The following is a 26,268-nucleotide window of genomic DNA, read 5'->3' as shown; positions in this document are numbered from 1 at the left end:
CTGGAGGCATGCTGCAGTACCGTAAGTTCAGGGGCCTGTGCTCAAGGCAGTCATAGCCCCGCTGCCCAGAGCTTGTTCTCAGCCATCTTGCCCTTTCCATTGCTTTGGCCTTCATCTGAGAACCACCAGCCAAGACCTCAGGTGAGCCGCTTACCTCCCCAAGCTCCTACCCACTTCTCTGTCGAGTGGGAACACTTCCCTCAGTGCCCTGTGAACCCCATGCACTGCTGAGAACATGTGGAGTGAGGCCTCACATACAGACAGACCAGGGGGACATGGCATTGACAATGTGCCTCCTCGGATGCTTTCCAGAGTGTGGTTGTGTGAGTGTGGGGGTCAGCTTTGAAGCCATCATTTACTAGCCTGGTAGCCTGTGGGCCAGGACTGCAAATGGAAAGAATGACTCTGTCCTTGTCCAGACTCTCGGTCTCCTCCAGGCCTCCCACCAAACACCCCACTGCCTTCATTGTCAGTCACCAGCCCGGGGTAGAGATCAGCATCCCGGGTCCTAGAGTACAGCTGAGTCTCTCACCAGAAAGAAGAAAAGGAAGTAGACTCTCCTGAACATTAACGATTACTCCTGCTGCCCAGGGTTGGGGCAAGGCTAACAGGGAATATGGGTAAGAGAAGGCAAGCCTGAAGAAGACAGAGGACAGGCCGAGCAGAAAATCTGCTTATGGTTTTCATGGCGAATTGACTTTGCCCATGCTATGGCCCTCTGCTTCGTGCTGCATGAGCAGCCATGAGCATCCCTGTCCCCCTTGTTGCTCTTTGTGCAGTGCTCCCTCTGGGCTGTGGTTCTGTAAACTTCATCTGCCGTGACTGTCTGCCACACTCACAGTCTCTCTCCATTACTGTACACGGGTATATGGTTTATAACTCACATGCTACATAGATCTGCGTAAGAGTCTATGGAGATTTGGGGCTCTCGAATGTGCCAAACATCTACTGGGGTTCTCTGGACACACAAATGAGAGGCTCGACAGTACTGTTAATGTGTGCTTCCTTCCTCTCCCTGTGGAGCTATGGGATGACTTCAGGTACAACCCACATTAAGGCCTTACACTACAGAGAGCGAGCCACTGTACCTCAGAGGAAGCTCATGGCTGACAGAATGACAAAGAAGGTGGGAGTCACTATCTGTATGGAGGGGCACTGCCAATCAAGCTCAGAGAGGTGGGAGGAGAAGGCTGCCAGTGGCTCCAGTTGAGACCCAAGTGGTATTTTGCTAGAGGAAGAAGTACTAGAGATGAAGAGAAACTGCATCCAGAGGCAGCTGCCCATGCTGGAGTGTATGAAAGAGCCTGAAACCAGGAGGAAAGCTGCTTGCTCATGCCCTCCCATCTGTCCCTAAGGCCACCTTCTTGAGCCATCTGACAGGGAGCAGGCAGTATAGAAGTCAAAGCACTGGGAACTATGACAGGCACAGCAACCAGAGCATCCCAGGAGGCTGGAGGATGAAGCCAGGGGCTACTCACAGTATGTTTCATTTTCCCGAGGATGGTGGGGAAGACGGCCAGAGGAGTTTGAGCTCCTGCAAAGCCAACCTTACTGAAGCCAGAACCATAGTCACAGATGAGGGGGGTTTTGTCCATCGTGCTGTGGTAACCTGGACACACCTGCAGGGAGAGACCACATCATCCCTTATCTCATCCTCTATGGACTCTGTGTACCTAGAGCAAGGTCGGCCTGAGCAAGAGCCACTCTGCAGGTGCTGTTTAGGAACAGAGAGCTTTAAACAGCTCCGCGCACCCAGTCATCCTGCAGGCCTGAGCGTCTCCTGGGCTGTAGCTTTGTGCCTCTGCCTGCTTCAGATGCTCCCTCCAAAACAAGTGAAACATTTACAGAAAGTTGTATTGGGAGTGCTTAGGCCACAAATCTGTCACAAGGAGACCACTCCTGTCTGTGTGTGAGCCTCACAGTGGGTCAGCCTAGTTTGCTCTAGTTTCAACACTTAAACTTCATCTCTGAAACATCATCTCTGAAACCTCTGGTGTGGACAAACTGGGACAGACCCTGTGGTATGGACGAGGCCAGGCAACCTGCTTTCCAGCATGGAAGGACACAGGAGTTAACTGTGGCTGCGCAGCTAGACAGGCTCAGGGCTCAGGAAGTTGTGCACACTGGATATGTTAACATATTTCACGGCAAAAGCCTGGGCCCTGGCATCCCCAACAAGCCAGGCTCAGCCACTTGTCCCCAGTATATCATCTTAAAAACCAACCATGAAAAGCAGAGAAAGATTCACTCAATATGACCATGTTGGGAAGAGGGACAAAGAGGTCCATTTACCCCCAAGTCCCTCTTCAGAGTCAGGACATGAGGCTCAGGCTTAAACAGAGGGCAGGATCTAAGAGTCCTGGTCAGGGTGTGGTCCTGCCTGTCATTGACTCATCACTGTCTCAGCTCCAGTCTCTCCTGCAAGGTGGTCTGACAAGTTCTCAGACCTGTGTGAGGTCTCTGGAAGACAAGCTCCCTGTCTGGCTCCAGCCTTTCCCTCCACAGCGTGAGACTCCTGGGGCAATTCCAATGTCTTGGGTTCTGTTATTTAGTGGTCTCATAGCACAACTAATCCTAAAATATCTCCTCCTGGTGCTGAAGAGAAGTCTCAGCAGTTAAGATGCTCCAAGCGCCCACACCGACAGCTCACAACCACCTGTACTCCAGGGACACTGGTGACCTCTTCTGGCTTCCACAGGTAGCTATATACTTGCAGTACACATACATTCTCACAGATCTACACACAGACATAAAAACAATCTTTAAAATAACTCCTCTTCTATCAGAGAGATTACAGTTGGGCAAAAAAGGAGGTTGGGGTCTGGTGTGGTAAATCTCTAACCCAAATAAGCCCATGTAAGGAAAACACAACTCGATTACTATGAACACAAGCTGTGTGCCTAGATTGAGCAGATACACCACTATACTACTGTACTCCCCATATATGAAATCCCTTGCAACTTGTAGTTTCTCTAGGTCATGTGTTTTTGTTCCATTTTCCTTCCACCTCCTCTTCTGTCTTCCTCTCTCTCCTTCCTCTCCTTGTCTCCCCCTCCTCCTGTCTCCCTCTTTCTCTAAAACTTTTAGCCCCACCTTTCCCTTCCACTGCCCAATCACCAGCTCTAGCCTTTATTTTACAAGTTAAAATGGGGAGAAGATTCACATGAAGTCACCTGAGTACATGATTCACTCCTTATCCAAGACAGCCTCTCTTGGGAAAACGAAATTAGTATCAAAATATAAACAATACCAGGACCAAGACAATCTACAACAGGGGTCCCATGTATGTAATTTTCACCTCACCCAGCACCCCAGGAGCTGAAGGGTCCACAGGGGCATCTTGTCAGTGCTGCTGGGTTTCTCTCAGAATCTTTGTCCCCACAAGACATGCATAGCTCTTCTCCTCTCAGACACCAGCTACTGAGACACTGTCTGTGGATCTCCAGCTCAGATTCTACACAGGGAGTAAGTTATATCAACAGAGGTATGGAGGGGTAACATAGCCACTCCTCCTCTCTTGCCTCCTGTCCGGAAATCAGAGAATCTGCGGGCTCCAGCTGTGGAAGCATCCTCTTCCCCAGACAGCTGTAGTAAGAGGCCTGCCTGTGGGGCCTGATTTCTCTTTAGAGCCCTGGACCATGCTGTTATGTCTACGGATGTCCTTAACAATCCTAATAAACTTACCCACATCGATCCACCTCAGTGTCCCATCTGAGCCCACACCTGATAACTCTGTTGTTTGCTTATTTTGTTCCTCTTCTAGAGATCCTGTCTTCATGCTAGGAGTAACTGTTGTCCCCTCCCCCGCCCCCTGTATAGTATTTGTGCTCCACTGTGTAGACAAAGAACATCTTAGAGACACTGGGTTCCTCTCAAAGATACAGCAGTAAATCAGAGTTAAGAGGATAATTAGCACTTTGGGGCGGGGGAATCTCCAAGGCTTTGGGGAATCATCTTTTTCTGGTAGAGATCCTGTCTCTGCGATGACAGTGACAACTGAGCTTGCAGTGGCTGCTGGGAGCTCAAATGACTGTGGAAACTCTTTGAAATTAAGAACAGACACCACGTTACCCAGGTCTTCCTTCCACAAGCAGCCTCTCCCTAGTGTGTGGTGCCTCGTGATTGCACCTTATCAACACCAGATGTGGGTCTTACTCTGTAGCCTAGGCTAGACTCAGATTAATAGCAATCTTGGCTCAGCCTCCTCCCAAGTTTGGGATTACAGATGTGAATCACTATACCTGGGTAGAATTTCTTTCAAAATTCACATGTACACCTGTGAAGCCACTGGTCTCAACAAGGCCCTACTTGGCCCTCACAGAGCACAGATGAACAGAGTTAGCCTCATCTTCCAGGCACTGAGAGTTTTCTGAAAGAAAGACTACAGCATCGTTTCCTGCATAGCATCACCAGCTGCATCTGCCCCAACTGCCCCTGAGTTTCAAAGTCACACATGGGCTCACTTTTCCACAGTGAAATGAAGTTCCCAGGAAAAAAAAAAAGCTACACCTGTGTTCCAGCCTGCATGAGGCTGACTTACACGGCTCACAACCTTCCTAACGCTTCCGCCTTTTAATACAGTTCCTTGTGATGTGGTGACTCCCAACCATAAAATTATTTTGCTGCTACTTCATAACTGCAATTTTGCTACTGTTATGAATCATAATATAAATATCTGATATGCAGGATATCTTCTATGTGATCCCTGTGGGGTCAAGCTCCCGGGTTGAGAACTGGTGGAATAGAACGTCATGATTGTGGAGACGTGGAATGCTGCAGACCCAGAGTCAAATTATCTTGGGCTATTGTGAGTCCCATAAATAGCCATTAATGTCTGGCTTATTCCTGTGACTCTGCAGGGAAGGAAGCCTTTTGAAACATATTAACTTAGCAGACAACATCCACCAAAACAAGAATGTCCTCAGACAGCATCCAAGGCCTGGAGCAGAGATTTCCCCATGCTCCTACTGGTGACGATGGTAGGTTGAACAATCTGGCCCTTCCAGAAATTGCCCCCCTGCTGGCAGGATGAGCCAGTGAAAACCCATGACAGGAGTTAGGCATTACTGTTCTCCTGGGAGGAAGCTTGACTTGGTTTCTGGTCATTCATTTAAAACAAATGTTTGGGGCTAGGCATAGCAACTCATGCCTTTAATAGCAGCTCTGAGGAGGCAGAGGCAGGAGGATCTGAGTTCAAGCACAGCCTGGGCTACACAATGAGTTCCAGGTTATCTAGGACTACATAGAGAGACCCATCCAAAATACTCATACACACACTACCACCATCAACAACAACAAATAACAACAACAAAAACTACCCAAAACTGTAACTCCTGTTTCTGGCCAGGAAAATTTTTGTGTATGTCACAAGCTGCTCATGGGGGTCATGGGGCTTCCTGCTTTCAGAGAGTAAACTAGGGCACAGAGAAGAAACAAGGCCTGACTCCTTTTCTACCTAGATGGAAATCTTTCCTCACAGTAAGGTGAGGCAAGCAGACACAAAACCATTGACTGTTGCTCCCAAGAAACCAGAAGCTCACCAATCTCACCTGTCTCAGGGTTCTGGAAACAGCAGGATGGGGGGCTCTGGTCTCTCAAGGTTTGTGTGCTCTCTGGTGACAGTCTGGGCATCTGTGTGCTCCCTGGTGACAGTCTGGGCATCTGCGGCCGATCCCAAGTGTGTTTATTCAGGATCAGTTGATCTAGCTTGAACATGTCCCTTTTCTCATTTAAAAAAAAAAAAAAATCCAAGAGTCTTAAGTTAAGCAGCAGGGACACTCACCCAGGCCAAACCCGAGAACCCACAACAATGAAGGGTGCCTCCCCCACCCCCCGTGAAGCATAACCTGCACTCCATCAGGGAGAGGGCCCCTCCCTTGAACCAAATCATGAAGTTGGTGGGAAATGGAACTTACTGGTATCTCTGAGGGAGGTCACAGTCCTCCTCTTCCTCTCCCTCTACAAGATGTTGTGGGCCCCTCTGGGTACCCTGGGCTTTTCCCTGCTGCTGGGACATTTGGACATTGTGATGCAGCTGTGACTTCAGGGCCTCACCCATGCAAGGTTATCAGCCCTTGTTTGAAATGATCTTGTAAGAGAAACTTCTGGGTTTTACACTGGTTACTCTCTGTTCCTAGGTTCACTCTTGTTGTGTGTCCCTCTAGATGTCTGACCTATGGGACCTCAGGAAGAACCAAGGCCTCCATCTGGAATGACAAGGGACTCAAAAATCAAAGATACCTGGACTCGTGTAGAGTCACTGCCCTCAGCCTTGGGCCCTGGTTTGGTGATCCAGGGCATGATGGGAAATCAAGAGGGATACTCTATATACAGAGATGCAGGAACCTAGGGCTTCAGGCAGGGCCAAGGCAATGTCAGGGGAAAACCCTGGTACATTTGGTATGTGGGAGAACATTCTAGTAACTACTCTGGAACTATAGTATAAAGTCAACACTTCACAAACACCATTCCTGAAGGGAGTGACCAGGCAGTATAGCTCAGTAGAGTGATTGCCTAGCATGCTGAGGCCCTGGGTTTCATCAATACCGGTACCCTCATTTCAGCACTTGGAAGGTTAGAAGGTAGAGGCAGGACCTATATAGCAAGTTGGAGACCAGCCTGGCTATTAAGTCTCACAAAGAAAGAAAAAGAAATGAGAATTCAGACTTGAAACTAACTGGGCTTCCTTAGAGGCCCTTCAGTGTTGCCTTAGTGAGTCAGGACAGGGACCAAAGGTGCCACAATGGACTAGCTTGGGTCCAGAGATTTTATTTATGTTTAACAAGACCTCAAAGCACTTTGGAAAATACCATTATTTCTTACAGTCCCAAGTGATAATACCTGCAGTGGATTCTGTCCAAGGTTATGGTTGAAAGACCTAAGCCAGGACCTCATGGCTGAGTAGACACAGTATCTAACTGTGGGTAGACATACACAAAAGCCAACTGTGATGGTTTGAGTGAAAATGGTCCCCATTGGCCCACAGGGAGGGGCACTTAGGAAGTGTGGCCTTGTTGGAATAGGTATGGCCTTGTTGGGGGAAGCCTGGCACTAGGGGTGGGCTTTGAGGTTTCAGATGCTCAAGCCAAGCCCAGTGTCACTCTGGCTTCCTGCTGTGTGTGTGTGTGTGTGTGTGTGTGTGTGTGTGTGTGACGGAGAACCTCAGGTACTGGTCTTCACCTTCCACCTTGTTTGCCACAGGGTTTCCTGCTGTCTTGTTCACAAGCCTCCAGCTCCCATTTTGACACCAGTGAGATTACAGATTATGGATCTGGCTTTTTGTGGATCAGGACTCAGGTCCTCAAGCTTGCATAGCAAGCGCATTACCAACTGAGCCATCTCCCCAGCCCTCAAGTGCAATTCTTTTTCAAAATATTTTAAACCAGGGGCTGAAGAAACACCTCAGCAGTTAAGAGAACTAGGCCCTTTTCCAGAGGGTTGGGGTTTAGTTCCCAGAACCCACATGGCAGCTTCCAACCATCTGTAACTCCAGTTTCAGGGGATCCATTTCCCTCTCTGGCCTCTGGGTATCAGTATAGAACATCTATAGTGGCAAAAACACTTAAATAAATAAAAAGAATATAAAACAACTTAAAAAAATATTTTCAATCCAGAAGCCAGGCAAGCATGGGGGTACACATATGTCATCCCTGGACTTGGGGGCTGAGGTGAGATTGCCACAGATTCTGGGCTAACCCTGACTATACGGGAAACTTTACCTAAAAAACAAAACAAACAAAACCAAACTAAAAAGGGAAAACAGCAGATTTCCAATGATGGCTTCCATGCTGTGGCAGAGATCTCAGAACAATGGAGTACAACACGCACTCTGCCCAGGTCCCCGGCCCATCCCTTGCAGTGGGGCTGGAATGAAGACACCCACTTTTAAACCTGGTCTCAGCTACTTGACAGGCACATTCTTCAGGGCAAGTTGCTTCAAACCCCTCATCCCCTAGACTCATTTGGCTGAATCACCCAATATTGTAACAGAAGGTACGTGTAACCAAGGGCCCTCTCGGAGTCATGAGTGTGTTACACTGACTGTGAAGTTGTGTTCTAATGGTGTCTTGGCCCTGTTGCTAGAACCAACGGTGTATAGATCCTGTTTTTATCTCCAGGGCCACAGGACAAGTGACCCTTCCAGCCACTCCGAAGGTGCTCATGTTTCCAACACTCAATCTAGGCCTGTCTGATGCCTGATGAGATATGAGGAGAGTGTCAGGGTGGCTCCACCCAAAGCACAGTTCAGCTGGCACCACTTTGGACGGGCCATAAAAAGCCTGGGTTGAAGCTGCACAGAGGCCGGCAGTGGGTGACTGGCAGAGACTGACACAATCTACAGTCTGGGACTCTGTGGCTTACTCTTATCTTTACCCCAGAGAGGGAAGAGTGGCTTCATCTCCTGGTGGCAGGACAGGTGGGCCCACAGCTGGCAGAGAGCAGGGAGCACCAGGTATGAGGGCACCAATGCACCAAAGACTAACTGGGCTCCCAGGCTAAAACAAACTAGGGCCATAGGCAACTGGCAAGCACTAGTAACATGGGGGCCTCTTCCCATGCACTTGAATGTCTTTCTCCAGCGGTGTAGGAAGACCACAACACTGGCCTTTAGCACACAAATGAGTGTGCTGAGGCCAAGAGAGGGGCACCTATTTAAGGCTATATAGTCTTCAGAAGGCAGAGCAAACATCCACCGCACCAGCCTCCTTAAAAGGACTTTGTTCAAGGGAGAAATAAAGGTGCTAACATGTGACCAACAGAGATGCCCACATTCTTAGACAGGCAGGCCCAGTAAAATACCAAGTCAGGCTGATGGGATTCACGGCTGTCTCTTCAGGAGTAGCTGTCAATCTTCAACCATCTCTAACAGGAAGTAGACCAGTTGTGCCCTGGCTGTGGGCGTCACTCACCTCTCGTTCACCTCTACTTCTCCAGAAACAAGAGAAGTTTAGGCTCGGCTGTGTGGCTTCTTCATTCACTGTGTGGCTTCCTATCACTGGCAAATGGAGTAGATTCCTCACCCCTCACCTCCTACAAGCAAATGACCCAGCAGTGTTCTGGACTGATAGGGGAATTATGGAGGGTTTTGTACAGTTCACCCCAAAGCACAGTAGGACATGAAATGTTGATAGTGCCCAGGCATTGGCTCTAATACTTCTTGAGGTCCCATCCTATATCATACAACAGCCCTCACTCCCAGACCAACCCCCACCCCTGGTACTAGTCAGGCCCATTCAGGAGACAGCACAAGGTAACTCATTTAAAAAGGCAGATTTAATACAAAGAACTGCCTGCAAGGCTAAGATGAGCCTCTCTAGTTTTACAGAATACCCTGAGTTTTGGGGGCAGTGTCCCTAATGAGAATGGGTTCCTTTCCCAACACTGTGTGTCCTGCTTGGCTGAGGCCACTGGCTGGTGATTTATTCTGGGTTGTCTGAGCCGAGTCTGTTCACCTCTGAGCCAAGTCTCAGGGGTAAACAAGAAGCACCTTCTGGAAAAGAGCGGGTGGATGAGTTGCTAGGTGGGTACTCAAGGAGTCCTGGGAACCCTGTCTCATGCCAGAAAGATTTTGTTAGCCAGGGACTGTGCAGTGGGCAGTGCCCCCTGGATATCCCAGTCCACTGCATGGCATTCCTGGGGTAAAAACAAAAAACAAGAACATAAACAAAAAGCCTTCCTCCTTCAATGGTCCCTGAACCCTTTGCTGATCAATTAACACTGCACGTGCTACAGACAAAAACGGAGCCTAGTCCACTAGGGCAGGTGGGAGGTGAAGGTGATATTGCCAAACTCTTTAGATCTTACATTGTCTCCAGTTTACCAGGATGGCCCAATCCTGGGAGACATCTGGTAAGCCTAAGCTACCTAGACAGCATAGATGGTGGGCTCCCATCCATGAAAGAGCCACTGCCCTTACGATGCTGAACAGAGAGAACAAGTCATTCTGCTGGGGCATCAGTGTGGACTCAGCTCTCCAGCTGCCACCAGCCAGACACTGTGGGACACCAGGCTCTCCAATCTTTAGATGAGCAAACTGAGGAGGCCCTTGCAGGGGAAAGCCAGACGCCGGTCCCCATGCACCCAACTCCGCACACTCAATGACGCCTCTCTATGCTTCCCAGGATGGCCCTCAGAAGATTCCAGGCAGCAGGCGGTAGGGCACAGCGGCTGTGTAGCGCTCCCAATCACGGCCATACTTGTTGGCACAGCGGTGTTCATCGCGGAGGCAGCGGTGGATAAGCAGGATGGTCATATAGATGATGTAGAAGTAGGGGAGAAGGTGGCTGCCACCACAAGCCAGGCAGTAGGCGAGGCTGCCCATCAGGTCACCAGTATAGTTGAAGTGACGGGCCACACCCCAGAAGCCCGAAACCAACAGCTTGCTGTGGTGCTTCAGCCCGTTGGCCGATGTGTAGGAGCACTCGATGGCCTTGGGCTTCTTGCCCCAGATGAGGCAGCGGCCATCTGTCCTGCGGAACAGGTCCTTCTGATGGTTGGTCATTCGGAAGATATAATAACCCACCAGGCCGAGCAGCAGGATGCCCAAGGCATTGGGGGTGGAGAGCTGCACAGGGTGGTACACCAAGTACAGGCCCTGTGAGAGAGGGTGAGGGAAGAAAAGTGAAGGGTGGCCCCATCACGGAGCAGGGTGAGCATCAGTGTGGGATAAAAAGTGCAGACCCTGCCCCTGCCCCAGACTTGTCACGCCAGCTTCCTTTTATGTTAAGTAAGATACAAGGGTGAAGGCACACATCTGTAATCCCAGCACTCAGGGATTTTGGTTTTTGTTTTTGAGATAGTTTCATGTAGCCCAAGCTGATCTCGAACTTACTATGCAGCTGAGGGGGATTGAACTCTTGACCCTACTACCTCAACCTCCCAAGAGCTGAGATTACATGTGTGTGCCACCAGGCCCAGCAGCAAGTTTTAAAAAACTTACTTCCAATGCATGTTTGGTTTAATCTGTGGACTCCGTAACATAGAGGTTACGGAGTAACATGAGGTTGAAACAAGGCCTGCTAGATAGAAAGACCCGTGGAAGTGTGGCTGTCATCAGCTCACACACCGGCACTACAGATACAGTGAGGTGGCCCATGAGCCTGTGCCCAGTTGGTGCAGAAACCCAACCATGTGAGCTGCTTATGGCTGGTGAGGACCTACAGTGTGAGTCGGGCTGATACCTGTCCTTACTCTCCCCGTCCTCTCTGCAGGGAACAACTGCTTCCCAGCACCCTTGCGCAGGTAGCTAGACCACTTCCACAACCCATGTCCCTATCAGCTACATGACCAGCCAACAGAGGCTCACCTCACTGATTCCCACCTGGAGAGGTCAACAGACTTCTGAGCTCCTTCCCGCCACTCGAGGCAGCAGCAGGGGCTGATAAGCAGGCCCACTACTACCACGGTGCCAATACATCCAAGTGGGTGGAAATAAGGCTGGCTCAAGTCACTGCTGGCCACCCTGATGGCTCCATCCTGCCTTAGTTGATTTGGGGGCATGGGTCTCTGACCACAGGGACACACTCACACTGGTACCATGCCAGGTCCTCCCAGACCAAGATGGTGTGAAAACCAATCCACACAATCTGCTGTTCAGTTTCAGTACAGTTCTCAGTAGCCCTCCAAGCCTTTTGTGGAATGACTTTGCCCAATCGTGGCCATGTGTGCATTAGGGAAGGCAAGAATGAGCTACCGTTGGTAGGCCAGGTATGTTAAGTGCGCTTTCCACTTTTGGTACTTTCAGTGTAAGATGGGTGGAGTGAGAACCAAATCTCATACTGGGTCAAAGATATCTGTGATGCAGGGGGCTTTCCCCCCTTTGGAGAAGACACTGGCTCAGTGAACCCCAAGGACTAACACCTTGGCAAGCTCAGCATGTGTATCTATTCAAGGTCAGTCTAGAGCACCTAAAGACCACACAGCCAACGCCCACGAAGCTGGTAACACCATGTCCCATCCCCTTGCTCCTCCTCACCTGCAGCGTGTAGAGGTAGGGCAGCCACACACAATCTCCCCAGCCCAGGTACCACCCAAAGTGGTCATGGCAGATGTCAATGGTCTTTAGGTACCAGGTTTCATTCCAAAAGAAGTCTAACACATAGATGGCCTGTAAGACAGAGACAAAACTGTCACCATCTCATCCCCATGCAAGGGAGGGATGGGGGTCAGGCAGTTGGGGTATTGCTAAGTAACCTGATTAAGTTACTGTGGGGCTGGGAACATTAGAGGGGTGGTGGGGCCACTGTCATCAGCAGGAAGGGTTCCCAGATATAGCTCCCACAGGTGACAAGAGATGTGGATCTCAGAGCAGAGGGGGCTCAGGATGGAGGAGCTCAGGGACTGTCTCTGGGAAGCTGGCGCTAAGTACCATGGTAGACACAAACATAGACATCCATATGGTGAATGTCCCAGCATTGATCCCTGTCAGTTGCCCATCAGAACCATGACACACACACAAGGTGTCCAAGGAGACTGAAGTCCACTTACAGAGATGGACACAAGCAAAAATCTTGCTTGTCACTTCCCACCTCAAGGGAGCCGACATGGGGCCAAAAGCTGTGACTACAGCTGGACACACAGAGAGCCTTCTAGAGACTCTAGATTCATCTCTAGGGTGCTAAGTGTGTTAGTCACAGTTGCAAAAGTGGTACATTATTCAGGCATAACAGGATTTGCCTATAATATGTACACACAGTCCCAGCTTCCTGAGCCCAGACCCCAGTGTTCTGTACGTCTCTTCTCCATCCATCTCTATGCCCCAGCACAGAAGCTTTATGGAGAACCACAGAGAAGATCCCTCCCAAAGGCCACGGTCCTGGCCATATCACCCACACCTCAGGTTCACACGACCAGAGCTGGTGAGAGGCAGGACTTACTCCATCCAGTTCTGAGTCTGCAGTCTGGCCCCACCCAGCACACAGTCAGTTAGCCTGAACTGTGCCTGTGCCTCTTCCTCATCTGCAGTCACTTGCCCCTGGCACCCTGTAGCCCTGCTGGATACACCAGACCCAGGCCACACCCCAGCACCACTGGGCATTTTTTTTCCCATATTGCTTTTTTCCCTCCCCTTTCTTCTCTTTTATACATGTGTGTATGTGGTATGTATGTGGGCACACACACCACCACATATGGTATGTGGTATATGTACTGGGCATCCATTGGTATGTAGGTGCATGAACAAATGTCTGTGCATGTGGAGGCCACAGATTGAAGTCGTCCACTTTATTCATTGAGGCAAGGCATCTCTGGCAAACCCAGAGCTTACTGATATGGTTAGTCTTGCTGGTCAGCCTGCTCTGAGGATTCCCCTGCCTCTGTCATTTGAGGCTGGAATTACACAGGTTCTGGGGATCCAAACTTTGACCTTCATACTCTCAGGGCAAGCCCTTTAGCCACAGAGCCCTCTCCCTAGTCTATTGTTATTCTCGAAATAGGGTCTCACTCTGTAGTCCGGGCTACTTTTAAACTCAATATGTAGCCCCTAGCCAGTCTTTGAACCCATAACAATCCCTGCCGCAGCCTCCTGAGGGATAACTGCCTTTAACGGAAAGATGAAAACTTCCAAAAGGGTCCCTGTGTTGGTCCCACCTGGCCACGAGCTTCCTAGTTCTGGCTGCTCAGGACAGAGGACCTTCCACAAGGTCTCAACCTCTCCCATTATGAGGACGACACAGGTCACTCCTTGTGCCCAGAGCATGCTTGCCATCTCTCTTCTCTAGCTAGTGAACAAAAGCCCATGTACTCTCAGATTCCCTCTGAGGCCAGCACTTAAGGAGTCATCCTTGGCTCAGGCCAGACTACATGCTGTCCCATTGGGGGCTAGCACAATAGCATCTATGTAATCGTATATTTTCAGCATGTACTCACTGTGACCTGGAAGGGCCAGCTCTCAACAGGATGGCATGCTGGAAACTCTCCCAAAGTCCAGCAGGTGTGGTGCCCTACCCTCCCTGGCTGCAAGCACACCAAATTACCTGCAAGACATTGACCAAAATCATGGAGTTGGTCACATGGCCATAAAGCTCCTGCTGCTTGGCAGCAAAGGACAGGTTGATAAGGGTCCAGGCCACAATCCCCGGGCGTCCATTGAAGAACAGCTTGAAGTCAAACCACTTTCCGATGCGGGGGTTGAACTCAATTCCCATCATATAGTTGTAGAAGAAATTGCCTGTGAATTTGCTTAAAAACATAGACAGAAGACACATTAAAATCTGGTTTTAGATGTATTTTATGTGTTTTATCTGCATGCTTGTCTGTGCACCATGTGGGTAGAGGGCCCTCAGAGGTCAGAAGAGGAAATTGGATCCCCTGGATCTGGGGTTATAGACAGTTGTGACCTGCCATGTGAGTGCTACATACTGAACTCAGGTCCTCTGCAAGAGCAGCCAGTGTTTTTCTTAACCAATGAGCCATATCCCCTGCTTTCCAAAGACACATTTAATCAACTAGCGTATCTTGCCACACATAGCTTATTCAGCTTTGTGAACACCAATGTTCAGATGCTGGCTACTGAAAGAGGAAGCCCAGATGCAGCTGTGACCTTAAAGTGTCCATGCAGAGGAGATCATGGCAGCCCTGCCCTCAGCCTCATATCTGCATTCACTGTGACTCAGAGTACACTGTGCTCATGCTTGGCAGAGACACAGAACATAGGGGCACTTGGATTATGTGGCAAATGTCCTGTGCTCACAGCCTAAATCCCATGTTTCTCCTGTTCCACAAGTTCACTGACCAAGTTCATGGTCTTGGTCACCTGTCCCACAGTAAACCCTTTATCTGAGCTAGGGCAGAAAATCAGCTGAGATAATTGGGGTGAAGACCCTTCCTAGGTATAGCCTACTGTGCGTGCACAGGGATTATTGTTAGCTGGGACAGCAGGTTCTCATGACTAGTTCCCACAGTCGGGCTAAACAGAAAGAACCAATTATTACATCTACAAAAGCAGCAACGGCTCTGGGAGCCATAAAATGCAGTAGGGTAGTCAACTGCAGACAGGGTGACATGCCATCCAACATTCTCATCTGAGGCTCACTGCTCAAAGTCAAAGCTACGGTAAAGCTGCTGAGATATCAAGAGTCTTTCTAAGGCTCTTTTATAAGAAATAATCCAAAGAAAGAGGCAATGATCTACCTTCTCCTCAGCCAGAAGTTGTCCTTCTAGTTTAACTGCTCCCCTGGCAGCCTTGGCTACCGCTAGCAGTTCTTAAAGCAAGAAAGTCTAGGTATCCAAAAGGCTAATCCCAGATCTCACTTCTCAATTTTCTTTGCAGGTCCTGGGTGGAGGTATCCACCATCCATTCTAGGCTTGCCCAGACACTAAGAAACTTACCAGTCTTCGGCGCTAGTGGGGAACAGGTAGCCCTTGATCATTGCGAACGTGGACACAGCGTAGCCCAGGATGTTGGCACACCATAGCAATGGGATCCAGTTGTCAAAGATGATTGTGGGGGAGAACCAGGATAGGAGGTAAGCATTCACAAACCAGAGGAGGTGGGTAATGAGCCAGGCCTGCAGCCCGTTCACCTCATACTTGTTTACAATCCCTGCAGAGAGACAATCAGAGGAAGTACTCATGTTAGATCACCTGGCCTAGCCGTGTGCCTGCCTCACACCTATCTGCTCCTTGACCTCTGCTGGTGTAGCCCTTGGCTAGAGCCTCCAGGTACCATTCCAAAGGATGGGGGGCATCTTCTGTTTCAAATCCAGGCTTAAAGGCTAGCAGCACCCTTCACACTATGAGGCTGTGGCTGCTCTGTGTTGCTTCTCACCCACGTTATCCAGCCCAACTCGAGGACAGGACTATGAGGTATGAGCAAGGTCAATCATGTGGCAGGAAAGACTAAGTCAACCCAATGTTCTCCCAGGCTCCCCTTGTGTTTGCTGCGGTGCCTCTGCAGAGTGAAGCCAGGGTCCTCCCACTGCCGTGAAGCAATAAGACTGAAAGACAGCCGACTTAGGGACTGCATTCCTGAGTGTGGAGGTACCACATCTACAATAGCATGAGTGGTCTCCAGAACCTTGAGGCCGGTGGGCAGCATCCAAACTAAATTGGTTCTTCTGTGGAATGCAGCATGGGAGAGCCACTCCAGGAGCCAGAGATACAGACTGGCCAGGGCAAGACACGTACCAACTCAGAGGCAAAGGTTACCTGCTGGAGTTATGGCACCTTCTTGGATGCCTCCCACGTAACCTGGCAGAAATCTGTGGCAGAAGTCAGGAAGACAGGAGTAAAGCAGCACCTGAAATAGAGTTTTAGGTAGAAAGACTGGCAGCCTGCAGGGGATGGCTGGGTGATTTTACCTGGCCTGGTTTTATTGGGCAGATACAAGCAAGTCTATTATTCTAGAGCTTAGCACTGAAGAAGCTGGGCAGGCTTCCCAGGATACATGAGCCCTCCCACATCCTTTTCAAAGCCATTTAAAAACATTGAGATGAGGGCAGGAAAGATGGCTCATCAGTTAAGAGCACTAGCTCCTCTTCCAGAAGGCTCAGGTTCAATTCCCAATACCCACAGAGCCACTCACCACTAGCTGTAACTCTAGCTCCAGGAGTTCTGACACTTTTACACAGATACACATGCAGGCAAAACACCAGTGCATGTAAAATAAAAATCAGTAATTTCTAAAAAACCTATTAAAAAATAATAATAAAATAATTAATAATAAAAGCATTGATTGTGATCCACATCCCATGAAGCCCACCCTTTCAACATCATGACTCAGAGTCACCTAACAGGCTCACAAGACCAGGCGACCATCACCACAATCTGATGGACACTTGTGATGCTTTGTTTGTGTATGCTCAGCCCAGGGAGTGGCACTATTGGAGCGTGTAGTCCTGTTGGAGTAGGTGCGGGTATGGGCTTTAAGACCCTCATCCTAGCTGCCTGAAACCGGTATTCTGCTAGCAGCCTCCAGATGAAGATGTAGAACTCTCAGCTCCTCCTGCTCCAGGCCCGCCTGGATGTTGCTATGTTCCTGCCTTGATGATAATGGACTGAACGTCTGAATCTATAAGCCAGCCCCAATGAAATGTCCTTATAAGACTTGTCTTGGTCATGATGTCTGCTCACAGCAGTAAAACCCTAAGACAAAAGGGAACCATAAGATGGAGGAGAGAAAACTTGGCTGTTAAAAGCAACAACTACACATCCAGAGGTCACGGGTTAGATTCCCAGTGCCAGCATCAGCACCCACATAGTGGCTCACACCTGTCTGTAACCTATCTGGCCTCCACTGGGCACTGTAAACACACAGCGTACATATATATGTGTGTGTGCATGCGCGTGCGTGTGTGTGTAGGAAAAGCATCCACATACATATAATAAATACATCTTTTTAAAAAATAATTCTCTGAATTCAAGGCCAGTCTGATCTACAGATCAAGTTCTAGGATAGCCAGGGCTACACAGAGAAACCCTGTCTCAACCTCCGTGCCCAAATACTTTTTGTTGTTTAAAAGGGGGGAACCCTGTTCCCATTGTCAACTGTTTCTCATCTTCTCCCACAGTCCCTGGGAGCCGCCAATCTTTCCAGTGTGTGAATGTGATCTAGACATTTCACATAAATACAATTGCTCCAATTGGTCTTGGCACCTTCTACTTGGCAGCTGTTTCCAACACTGGCCCAAAGGGTAGCCTGGACCAGAGGCCCATCATTTCTACAGTCTAGTAGCTTTCTATTTATGGACAGACCATGTATTGTTTATCCAGTCCTAGCTGGGCTGTTTCCATGCTTTAGCAACCATGAGTCATGCTGTCCTTCTCACCCAGACGATGGAGGTAATGAAAAGGAAGGAGACCCTGGAGTCTAAAAACTTGGGCCCTGGGAGAGGCAAGTCTCAAAGCAAGATTCTGCCTGGGGGGAAAAAAAGGTTGACCTGGTTCCCATGTGGCTCCCTAACCTGTCCTAGGTGTAGACTTACATCTGTGTCCAACATCCATCCTATGAAAGCTGCTCCTAGTTTTCATGTCAGAGAGGTTACATCACAGACAAAGACACTCAGGACCAGGTCTATCTGGCAACCCTTGGAAGCAGTATAGTCTAGGACAGCACCTCCCAGAAGCTACTGTGAAAGATTCCAGCTGTGTGAAGGGTCTCCCTCAGGCACCCTATGCCCTCCCATTGGCAGCCTTGTTCACTGCCCAGAAGGGCATGCTGCTGAGCTGTAGACAGGTTGGGGAGGTTGGGGGAGGGGGGGGCGGGACAGGGAACCATGAAGGATACAATGAGACACATAGGTGCTTCCTGCTCTATGTATTTGTTTCTAATTAACTAGAAACATCCTGACAATGTGAGCATCATTCTGGGTCAGAAGTCTGCATCCCAGACAAGACCCTGGCAGCAGAACCCCTACTCCATGCACTGTACCCCAACTCCAAGGCAGTGAACTGACCTGGAAGCTGACCCACAAGGCGTACAGTTGGGCAGCTTTAGCTGTTATAGGTGGTGTTTTGGCCCAGATGTCTGCCAGACTAGCATGGCCTGTAGCTATATCCAGCATGGGGGCAGTCAGCGAGCAACTGTACTGGTCACATGCCATGATGAAGTAATACACAATGAACGGAGCGAAGAGCAGCAGGAAAATGACGCTGGCCAAGGAGAACCAGTCCACTTCCCTGAGAGAAGGACAGAGGGTGGTTACTATGAGGGCTCTTCTTCTCAAGCCCCACAAGGGACTTAAGACACTCCCTTCTGTTCCTTGGACAGAAATGTCCCATCCCTTGGGCCCCATGGAGGACTCTGAGATTCCCTTTTGTCCCATGGTGGGATGCCTAAAACACTCTTCCATCCCTCTGAGACTCTCTTCTGTGCCTTGAGCCCCCCACAGGGGTCTCTGACATGCCCTTCAATCCCCTTGGGTCACATGGGGTCGCCAAGGTGCCCTCGGCCTCTCCTTCACACCAGTTAGAACTTGGTGGGAAAGAGTTATCAGTTCAGAAATCTCTCCAGCCAAGGCAGGTCACTCACGCTGCTTCTGTGGCAGCATCAGAAGGTGTCCTATCTGTGATTGCCAACAAAAAGCCCAGAGACCAGTACATGAGTGCAGGGGGCCCTTACCGACCCCGGGCCCTATCCGCTTGACACACTTCATGTGTTAAAGACACTTTACACACAAAGCACTCATATTGCTCAATGGCAGAAAGAGTACCATGACACCAACCCAGCTTTCCTGGGTTGGTGGCAGGGCTCAAGATGACCGTTAGGCCCTCTGAAAGACCTGGATTCCTGATAGGGTAAGACAGAGGAGAGTCCCACACCTGTCCTTAAGTGATAAGTTGCATTAAAAACATAGGCATGCTGCAAATAGGTTACCTTCATGCAATGAGAGTGGGGTTCTTATAATCCTCTCCTTAAGATATATCAGAATATATACGCACACATACCTCTCCCCCACCCTATGTGTGTGTATGTGTGTGTGTGTGTGTGTGTGTGCGCGCGCTTGCATGGGCACATGTGTCAGAAATGAGATTATTTTCATCCCCAAGTACTTCAGACAAGGGACAGCATACCCAAAATGGTTTCTAAGCTCTTATTTCCAATTCTTTATTTTATAGAATGGAAAACAGCTGACCTTTCATTTGTCTTTATAAAATAATAACTTTTTTCTAGATCTATAACATCCCTGAGGCTGAAACCCTTGGGAGTTGGCTTCACCCTCTTGCTTGTAAAACAGATAAGCCTCTTACCAGGCACGGCCCCATTGTCCTTGAGATTCAGCCTTGCCGTTGGGACTCCTGGCTTTGGGAGCGCTGTGCTGGGATTTTGAAGCCATCAGCCCCTGAGGGAAGGAAGAGAGGCTCAGATCTTTCCAGAAAGCTAGACCCCACCAGGACTCAAGTGCTGACTAGAGCAGGCAACCTTTGTAACTTTCTTAGTACCTGATTACCTACAACAGACTCTGGGAGAAGAAAAAAAGGCCCTTGCTGAGCCTGTACTCCCTCCCACCCAACCTTCCCACCCTGCTTAATACCTTCCCCAGCTGTGGCAGATGCAGGGACTCATCTCTGCTCCTTCAGACCCCAGGATCTTCACCATCTTTGAATATGGCTTTCATCCTTCCTGGTAGTACAAACTACTTCCTCTGGTCAGAGCATGTTTACAGATGTCCCTGTACAGCACCAGTGTAAAAGGTCCAGGGTCCCCTTCTCAGTAGACTGTGACCAGCTAATGGCAAGTGGCTTCCCTCTAGGGTAACCTGTTCCTTTGACTTCTGAATAACTCTGCTCACTGCACAGCCATGCTTTGTTTGCACTGTCCCACTCCCTCCAGTAGAAGGCAGCTCACTATTCATCCCTCCCCCACCAGGGCCTTGAGGGGAGGACACATGTCATAGATAAGGTCTCCAGGTGTCTCCCCTCCCCCTCCAAAACAAGTCTAGCTTGTAAAACTTTAAGCTATCAGGGATTTAAAGTAATATCTTAAAAGCTCTAAGAAGTTTTTGTTCTCCAGCAATCCTGGCCTCAGAGCCTGTGCTGCCTGGATATACCAACCTGCTTTTGACAGCCCCACCCTGACTCCTCCATCCTCACCCTACCCCCAAACCCCATCCCCTAGAAACTATCACACTGCTTTTTGCCCAGCAGCACACACAGTGCACTCAGTATATGGCCCCATTTACAGTCCCACACAACTACCAAAGGTTTCCTTATCTCCCTGATCTCTAGTGCCTACATTAATCACAGTAAAACCAGGGCATGCCCACAAGCTTTCCAGGAGTTTCAACAGAGGGGACTGGCACTCTTCTTGCCCTGACTCACAGATAAGCCCCAAGGATATAAAGCTTGGCACCAACATTAATTTCTGATAATCTATTATGCTAGAAGATTATGCAAGCCCATGAGGAGAGAACCTCAGACCTCAACGCTGGGGTACTGAAGAACATTGTCCACAGAGTACACGCTTTCTGAACTTTTTCTTTCTTTTTTTTTTTTTTTTTTTTTTTTGAGTCAGAGACTTAGTCTATAGCCTAGACTGGCCCGGAACTCACAGCAATCTTCCTGTCTCACCTCCCAGTGACTGAGAGGACAGGTGTGAGCCACCACACCTAGCAATAGCATGCATTGTCTACCATGAAACAATAAAAAAACAAAGACTGACAAGATGGCTCAGTAGGGAAAGGTGTCTGTTGCTGAGGCAGACAACCTGAGTTCAAATCCTGTTACCCATATGTGGTGGAGGGAGAGAAGCAACTCTTATGGGTTGTCGTCGGACCTCTATGCCCTATGGCATACTCCACCTCCAAAAATAGCACAGAAAATGTGATTAAAATAAAATAACAAGTGGGGCTGGTACTATGGCTTAGTTGGAAGAGTTGGCAGAGCCTAGCACGCACAAAGGTGTGTACTGCACTCCCGTGTTCCCAGTACTTGGAGGCAGGAGGATCAGGAGTTCAAGTCCACCCTAAACTACATAGAAAGTTCAAGGCCAGCTTGGTCTACATGAGACTCAGAAAAAGTAACTATTTTAAATTTATGTGGAAGTCATGTATCCGGTCATACCTCTGTCAGAGGCACCAGATTCTGTAAAAAGATATAAAAGTGTGGCGGCTGGGTAGAGGGGATCCCCTTCCACTCCCAAGCCTCACTGAACAGCTGACATGTGACTGGTGCACTGGTTCCTTCATTTGGGGATTGCTTTTTTGAGTTTTTTTTTTTTTTTTTTAAATCTTATGTGCATGGGGATTTTGTCTACTTGTATTATCTGTGCACCACTCACGGAGGGCAGAAGAAAATGTCAGACCCTCTGGAACTGAAGAGAGTTACCAATAGTCGTAAGCCACCACATAGGTGCTGGGCAAACCCAGGTCCTCTGGGAGAGCAGCCAGTGCTTTCTGACCCTCAGCAACCTCTCCCGCCTAGTTTTCAGCTTTTAAAACAGTGCCTGGCTTCTACTGCCCACACTCAAGGGCATTGTGAGCAATCACACTCACCTTTGACCTCTGGGCCACAGGTTTCACAATAGAATGATGTTGTCTTTCTCAAAAGTGGCTCTCGAAATGTCCAGGCTCAGAAATCCCCCAAGGTCTGATCAATCTTTGTCCATATGCTGAACAACAGCAGGCCACAGAGGCCACAACAACGGCAAAGTAACCCAGGAGACTGAAAGGTCAAGGTGAACGGCAGATAAGGATCCACACTGTATGCGACAAGGTTATTGCTGATGTCAAGTAAGGGACGGGCTCAGAGCTTGGGGTACACACTCAACAGGGTCCATCTAGGGGTGACTGAGCCATGTCAGCAGGAGCCTGAAGGGCTGAGCTGGGGTGAGTGAATGGAAGTTTCCAGAGGCTCAGGAGTGCTACAGCCAGCACAGGTAGGCCTGACAGATGGTAACAGATTTCCCTGGGATGCTGGTGCTGAACCTGCACATATAAAAACCACTCTGGCACTCACCCTGGAGCTGGCACATTCTGACAGAACATACTAGAAGCCACTGAGATACCAAGGACACAGAGTAGCTCAGAGAACGACCTGGATTGGGAACTGGTTTCCATGAGAATTTAAGAGAATCAGGCACCTATTGAGTGCTCCATGGCATATAAGTCTATGTCCCCAAGGATTTGTGATGGTCATCTTTATAAAGGACAGATGAGAAAGGTTCATTGGTACCCCATATGGTAAATGAAACCAATGGGCCAGGCATGGTGGTATCCTTATCTTTAATCCCAGCACCTGACAGACAGTGAGTCTACACAGTGAGTTCCAGGTCAAAAAACGTGAGACCCTGTCTTAAGAAAAGAAAAGGAAATAACATGACTCAGATCAAGGAAGCTGAAGGCTTTGTTCAGCTGACCAGACATCACCATCGGCAGCATGGTCACACAGCAACTGGAAAAACATCCACACCTAAGGAGGTGGAATGATTTCAGTGACAATTCAGGAAGAGAAAAGCAAAAAGTGCTCACCACGAACCTGATGGCTATAGATCCAAGGGGGTTGTGTGGGGCACCAAGGCCTGAGATGCAAACACCCTGTAACAGAAGGGTGGTTGGTTCTAAAGCAGAACACCTGTGGCCTTGAGGGATGATACCCAGCACAGAGGAAAGTGACTGGTCTGTCCTTTTCATGGGCATGTGACCTTGAACTTGCTGTATAGCCAAGAACGACCTTTAATTTCTAACCCTTCTGGCTTCATCTCCTATGTACTAGGGGTTATATGTACGTGTCAGTTTTTAATATTTATCCATCCATCCATCCATCCATCCATCCATCCATCCATCCATCCTATGGAAGGGAGCATGTGTGGAGGTCAGGAGACAGCTACTCAATCAGCAGAAAGCACAAAGCCAGGGAATGGCAAACCTAAACAAGCCTTCAGCACTTCTCATGGTTTCTGTAGGTCAGAAGTTTGGGGAGGTGTGTCATGGGAGTAGACTCTCCTTCCACAGACCCATGTGGGCTGCTGTGGCCTGGCTTATGGGTGGCCTCAGGGTGGCGAGAAACTCACACAGAAAGTGCTGGGGAAAGGCGAGACTTTCGGATCTCTCCTTGGAAAGGGTATGAGACATCACCAGACCCTAGTGGCCACAGCTTGGTCATTCCACACCCTAAAGGGGCAACAAAAAAAGTATGTCTACAGGGAGCTGCTGCCTGGCTTTCACAGGATGACACAGCCTGTTGCCAGAGCTACAATCCATTCAGCATTTGCCAAGTGCCAGGTGCCCAGCCCACGGGAAGAATGAATAATATTCACAGATGAGACACCGGGGAAAGCAGAAGACAGGGCAACTGCTCACATGGCCTATGAGACAAGACTGGGCCTGGTGCTCCACTTGGCACACTGGGAGGCTGTATAATAATGATGACATGGCTAACTTTGCATATCAGATTCCGGGGATCTTCCACAGAAGCATCTATGTCTCTGGAATATTCCAGAAGCAGTAGGGTGTCCAATCTAGAGATCTGTTAGCTTTGGGTTGGATTTTAAGATGGAAAGGTAGGAAATCCTGGAAATGGGTATGTGGTGAGAAACATATGCCCCTACATGTACCATTGGGAATTCATCCTGGGAAACAGTTGGGTCTGTGGCAGCAGACAGATGCAAGAACCTCCTGCAATGCTCTGTACAGACACGTAAACTCATGTCACACCCTCTGAAAATCATCAAAGAAATCAGACGTTCTGGCACCCAGTGCTAGAAAGAGCCGGCTCTGCAGGTGTCGGCAGGGCGGAGTCCCTCCCTCCTGTATCACAAGGATCAGGAAGACTAGAGGTTCTAGATCTCCGGAAGCCTTACAAACAGGGGCATGTTGGGACTTCACTGCCTTTCCTAGCAGAAGAGCTTCTGTAATTAAAAGGCATCTGGGAGTTCACGGGGCCTCACTTTCCTCAGGTCAGGGAGGCTGGCTTCTAGGGTGACCCAAGGCTGGTGAGCTCTGCATGGGGCTCCTCTGATGCTCTGAACACAGAACTTTGGTCTGACTTATCTTGAAAGCTTGGGGTCCCTGTGGAGGAACAGTAGTTCCTGAAGCCCCTAGAAATGAGCCCAATGAGGGAGGAAATGACCTGAGATTTGGGGTAATCTCTGGTTCTAATCAAAGCTACTAGATCTCTGCTTCTCAGAAGTTCCAAAATATATGTCGAATGTGAAACAAAAAGTGCTTTCTCCTCCCTCAAGGCCATCCCAGGCCTCATTACCCTTCCAGATCGTTCCACAAATTCTCATTTGCACAATCACTGTTCCTCCTTTCTGTTCAAATGGTTTTTGTTGTTGTTTTTTGTTTTGTTTTGACCAAATTCTTTGGCAGCAGGGCTTTACCATATACTACTAGGTGCATCTCTTTTTGGCATGTAGAGTGCAGACCCTGTACACCCATCGACTACTTTGGGTTTTTTTGTTTGTTTTAAAGAGAAATTTCAAGAAGATTCTATCAGAAGTAGCTAAAAAATTAAAGATGTTCAGTTGTTTGAACTCTTCCTCTGAAAACCATCCTGTTCTTTAGGGGGACAGAGGACTCTTCACAACCTGGGGAGGCCAGGTATGTCTGGTATGATCTTCATGCCAGTGGGCAATCCATTTATCTCCTGAGAGAATAAATAGAATCGTTCAAATCCAATGAGGAGATTCTTGGGATCGTATATGCCCTGGGGTAGGAGGGTGGGTCAGGGGGTGAGTCTATACTTGCCCCTCTATACCTGAGCATTCGAAGGTCCCCCAGGAAGCTGGACCCTCATACCACAAGAGATGGCTGCCTCTCCTGCCCACAGGCCCCAGCTAAGCTAAGCAAGGTCCACCTCCATACCTGATCACGGGTGCACCTTACCATCTGGGCAAAGCATCTCCCCCCCACCCGAACTTCAGGCCCCCTCCCTCAGTACACATCTTCTCAAACCCGAGCACATAGCCCCCTCTCCTGTGCACACACACACCTCTAAATCTGCACATCTGTTCGCCAATCTACCTAAAACCTGCAAAGGTGCATACCCTGATCTACAAACACAACCCCCCCACAATCTCACAAACTGCCTCCTTCCTTAATACTCACTGTCTTCTTTTGTACAAACGGCACACTTTTCTGCACTCTCGACGCTTTCCCCCTCTCACCTCTGTGCTCACCGTCCTTCTCCTGCACTCTGGCCTGGTCCGTGCACGCAAAACCTCACCTGCGTGCCGGGTCCAGGCGGTTGATCCACACTCTCCCGCAGCACCCTAAGTGTCTGCCTGAAGCTCCGCCTCCAGATGACGTGAGGTCACAAAAACGGCGAATCGGAAGCGGATTTCGCGAGCCGCGCCCTGTGATTGGTGAAGGCAGTGAGCTGACTCGGAGCCCACCAGGCCCGCCAGTCGGCGGCGGCAGGCTTGAGATTGACAGTAGGACCGGCCCCGCCCCGCCCACGCCCCTGGGGTCTCCGGTCCGACTCCGCTTGCTAGAAAGAAGGATGTAAATGTGGACTCGGCCGCGAAGGCTCCGAGCCTCCTCTTCCCGTGCCTCAGTTTACCCTGCTGCAGAGCTCCTACCTGAAGGAGAGCATCTTGTGCACGGAACGACAGATACTGCCGAGCCCGCGAGACAAGTCCAGACCAGCCCCCCACAAGGAAGAGGCAGCTAGCAGATTGTGATTGCAGCTGAGGCCCTAGCTTGACAGCCAAACGGGTCCCCTGGTGGGCAAGACTCAGTCACACCTCCGTGCCCTAAGGGTATTTGGGGAAAGCCCGGCCTGCATTCCCGCCAGCTGAGCCTTAACAAAGTAGCTGTGAATAGTTTCACTCACTCTTTTCATCTCTTTCCTCTCTGCCACCTGACATTTTTTAGTTACAGTCGCCCTCTC

The 26,268-nt window shown here is 49.4% G+C and overlaps 2 protein-coding genes across 9 annotated transcripts in view; both read right to left on the bottom strand.

Moving 5' to 3' along the window:
• Positions 1-9,142, bottom strand: part of LOC117697438 (actin-like) — a 33,445-nt gene extending 24,303 nt beyond the window's left edge. Inside the window, exons 1-3 of the mRNA XM_034488527.2 lie at positions 5,916-9,142; positions 5,550-5,724; positions 1,479-1,619 (exon numbers count right to left, since the gene is read on the bottom strand). Of these exons, the coding sequence (XP_034344418.1) occupies positions 1,479-1,595 (117 nt within the window). The 5' untranslated portion in view covers positions 1,596-1,619; positions 5,550-5,724; positions 5,916-9,142. The remainder of the gene's footprint in view (positions 1-1,478; positions 1,620-5,549; positions 5,725-5,915) is intronic.
• Positions 9,143-9,255: 113 nt separating this feature from the next.
• Positions 9,256-26,268, bottom strand: Dhcr7 (7-dehydrocholesterol reductase). Of its 8 annotated transcripts, none has more exons than XM_034516131.2 (10): positions 26,212-26,268; positions 25,544-25,732; positions 21,930-22,098; positions 19,687-19,778; positions 18,393-18,615; positions 16,147-16,237; positions 15,328-15,541; positions 13,974-14,178; positions 11,975-12,106; positions 9,256-10,594 (listed from the first exon to the last, which is right to left on the bottom strand). In XM_034516131.2, exons 4-10 carry the CDS (start codon positions 19,770-19,772, stop codon positions 10,130-10,132), a joined length of 1,416 nt encoding a protein of 471 aa, XP_034372022.1. In that variant the 5' UTR covers positions 19,773-19,778; positions 21,930-22,098; positions 25,544-25,732; positions 26,212-26,268; the 3' UTR covers positions 9,256-10,129. The 8 variants fall into 8 exon arrangements, with proteins under 8 accessions (XP_034372022.1, XP_034372042.1, XP_034372032.1 ...); XM_034516151.2 differs by lacking the exon at positions 26,212-26,268 and adding an exon at positions 25,958-25,973 and having other exon boundaries at positions 25,603-25,732; XM_034516141.2 differs by lacking the exon at positions 26,212-26,268 and having other exon boundaries at positions 25,556-25,703.

This window comes from Arvicanthis niloticus, chromosome 1 (genome assembly GCF_011762505.2).
Source record: "Arvicanthis niloticus isolate mArvNil1 chromosome 1, mArvNil1.pat.X, whole genome shotgun sequence".
Lineage (NCBI taxonomy): Eukaryota > Metazoa > Chordata > Mammalia > Rodentia > Muridae > Arvicanthis > Arvicanthis niloticus.
Note: the sequence above shows the minus strand (reverse complement) of the source record. Positions and strands in the feature narration are given on the sequence as shown.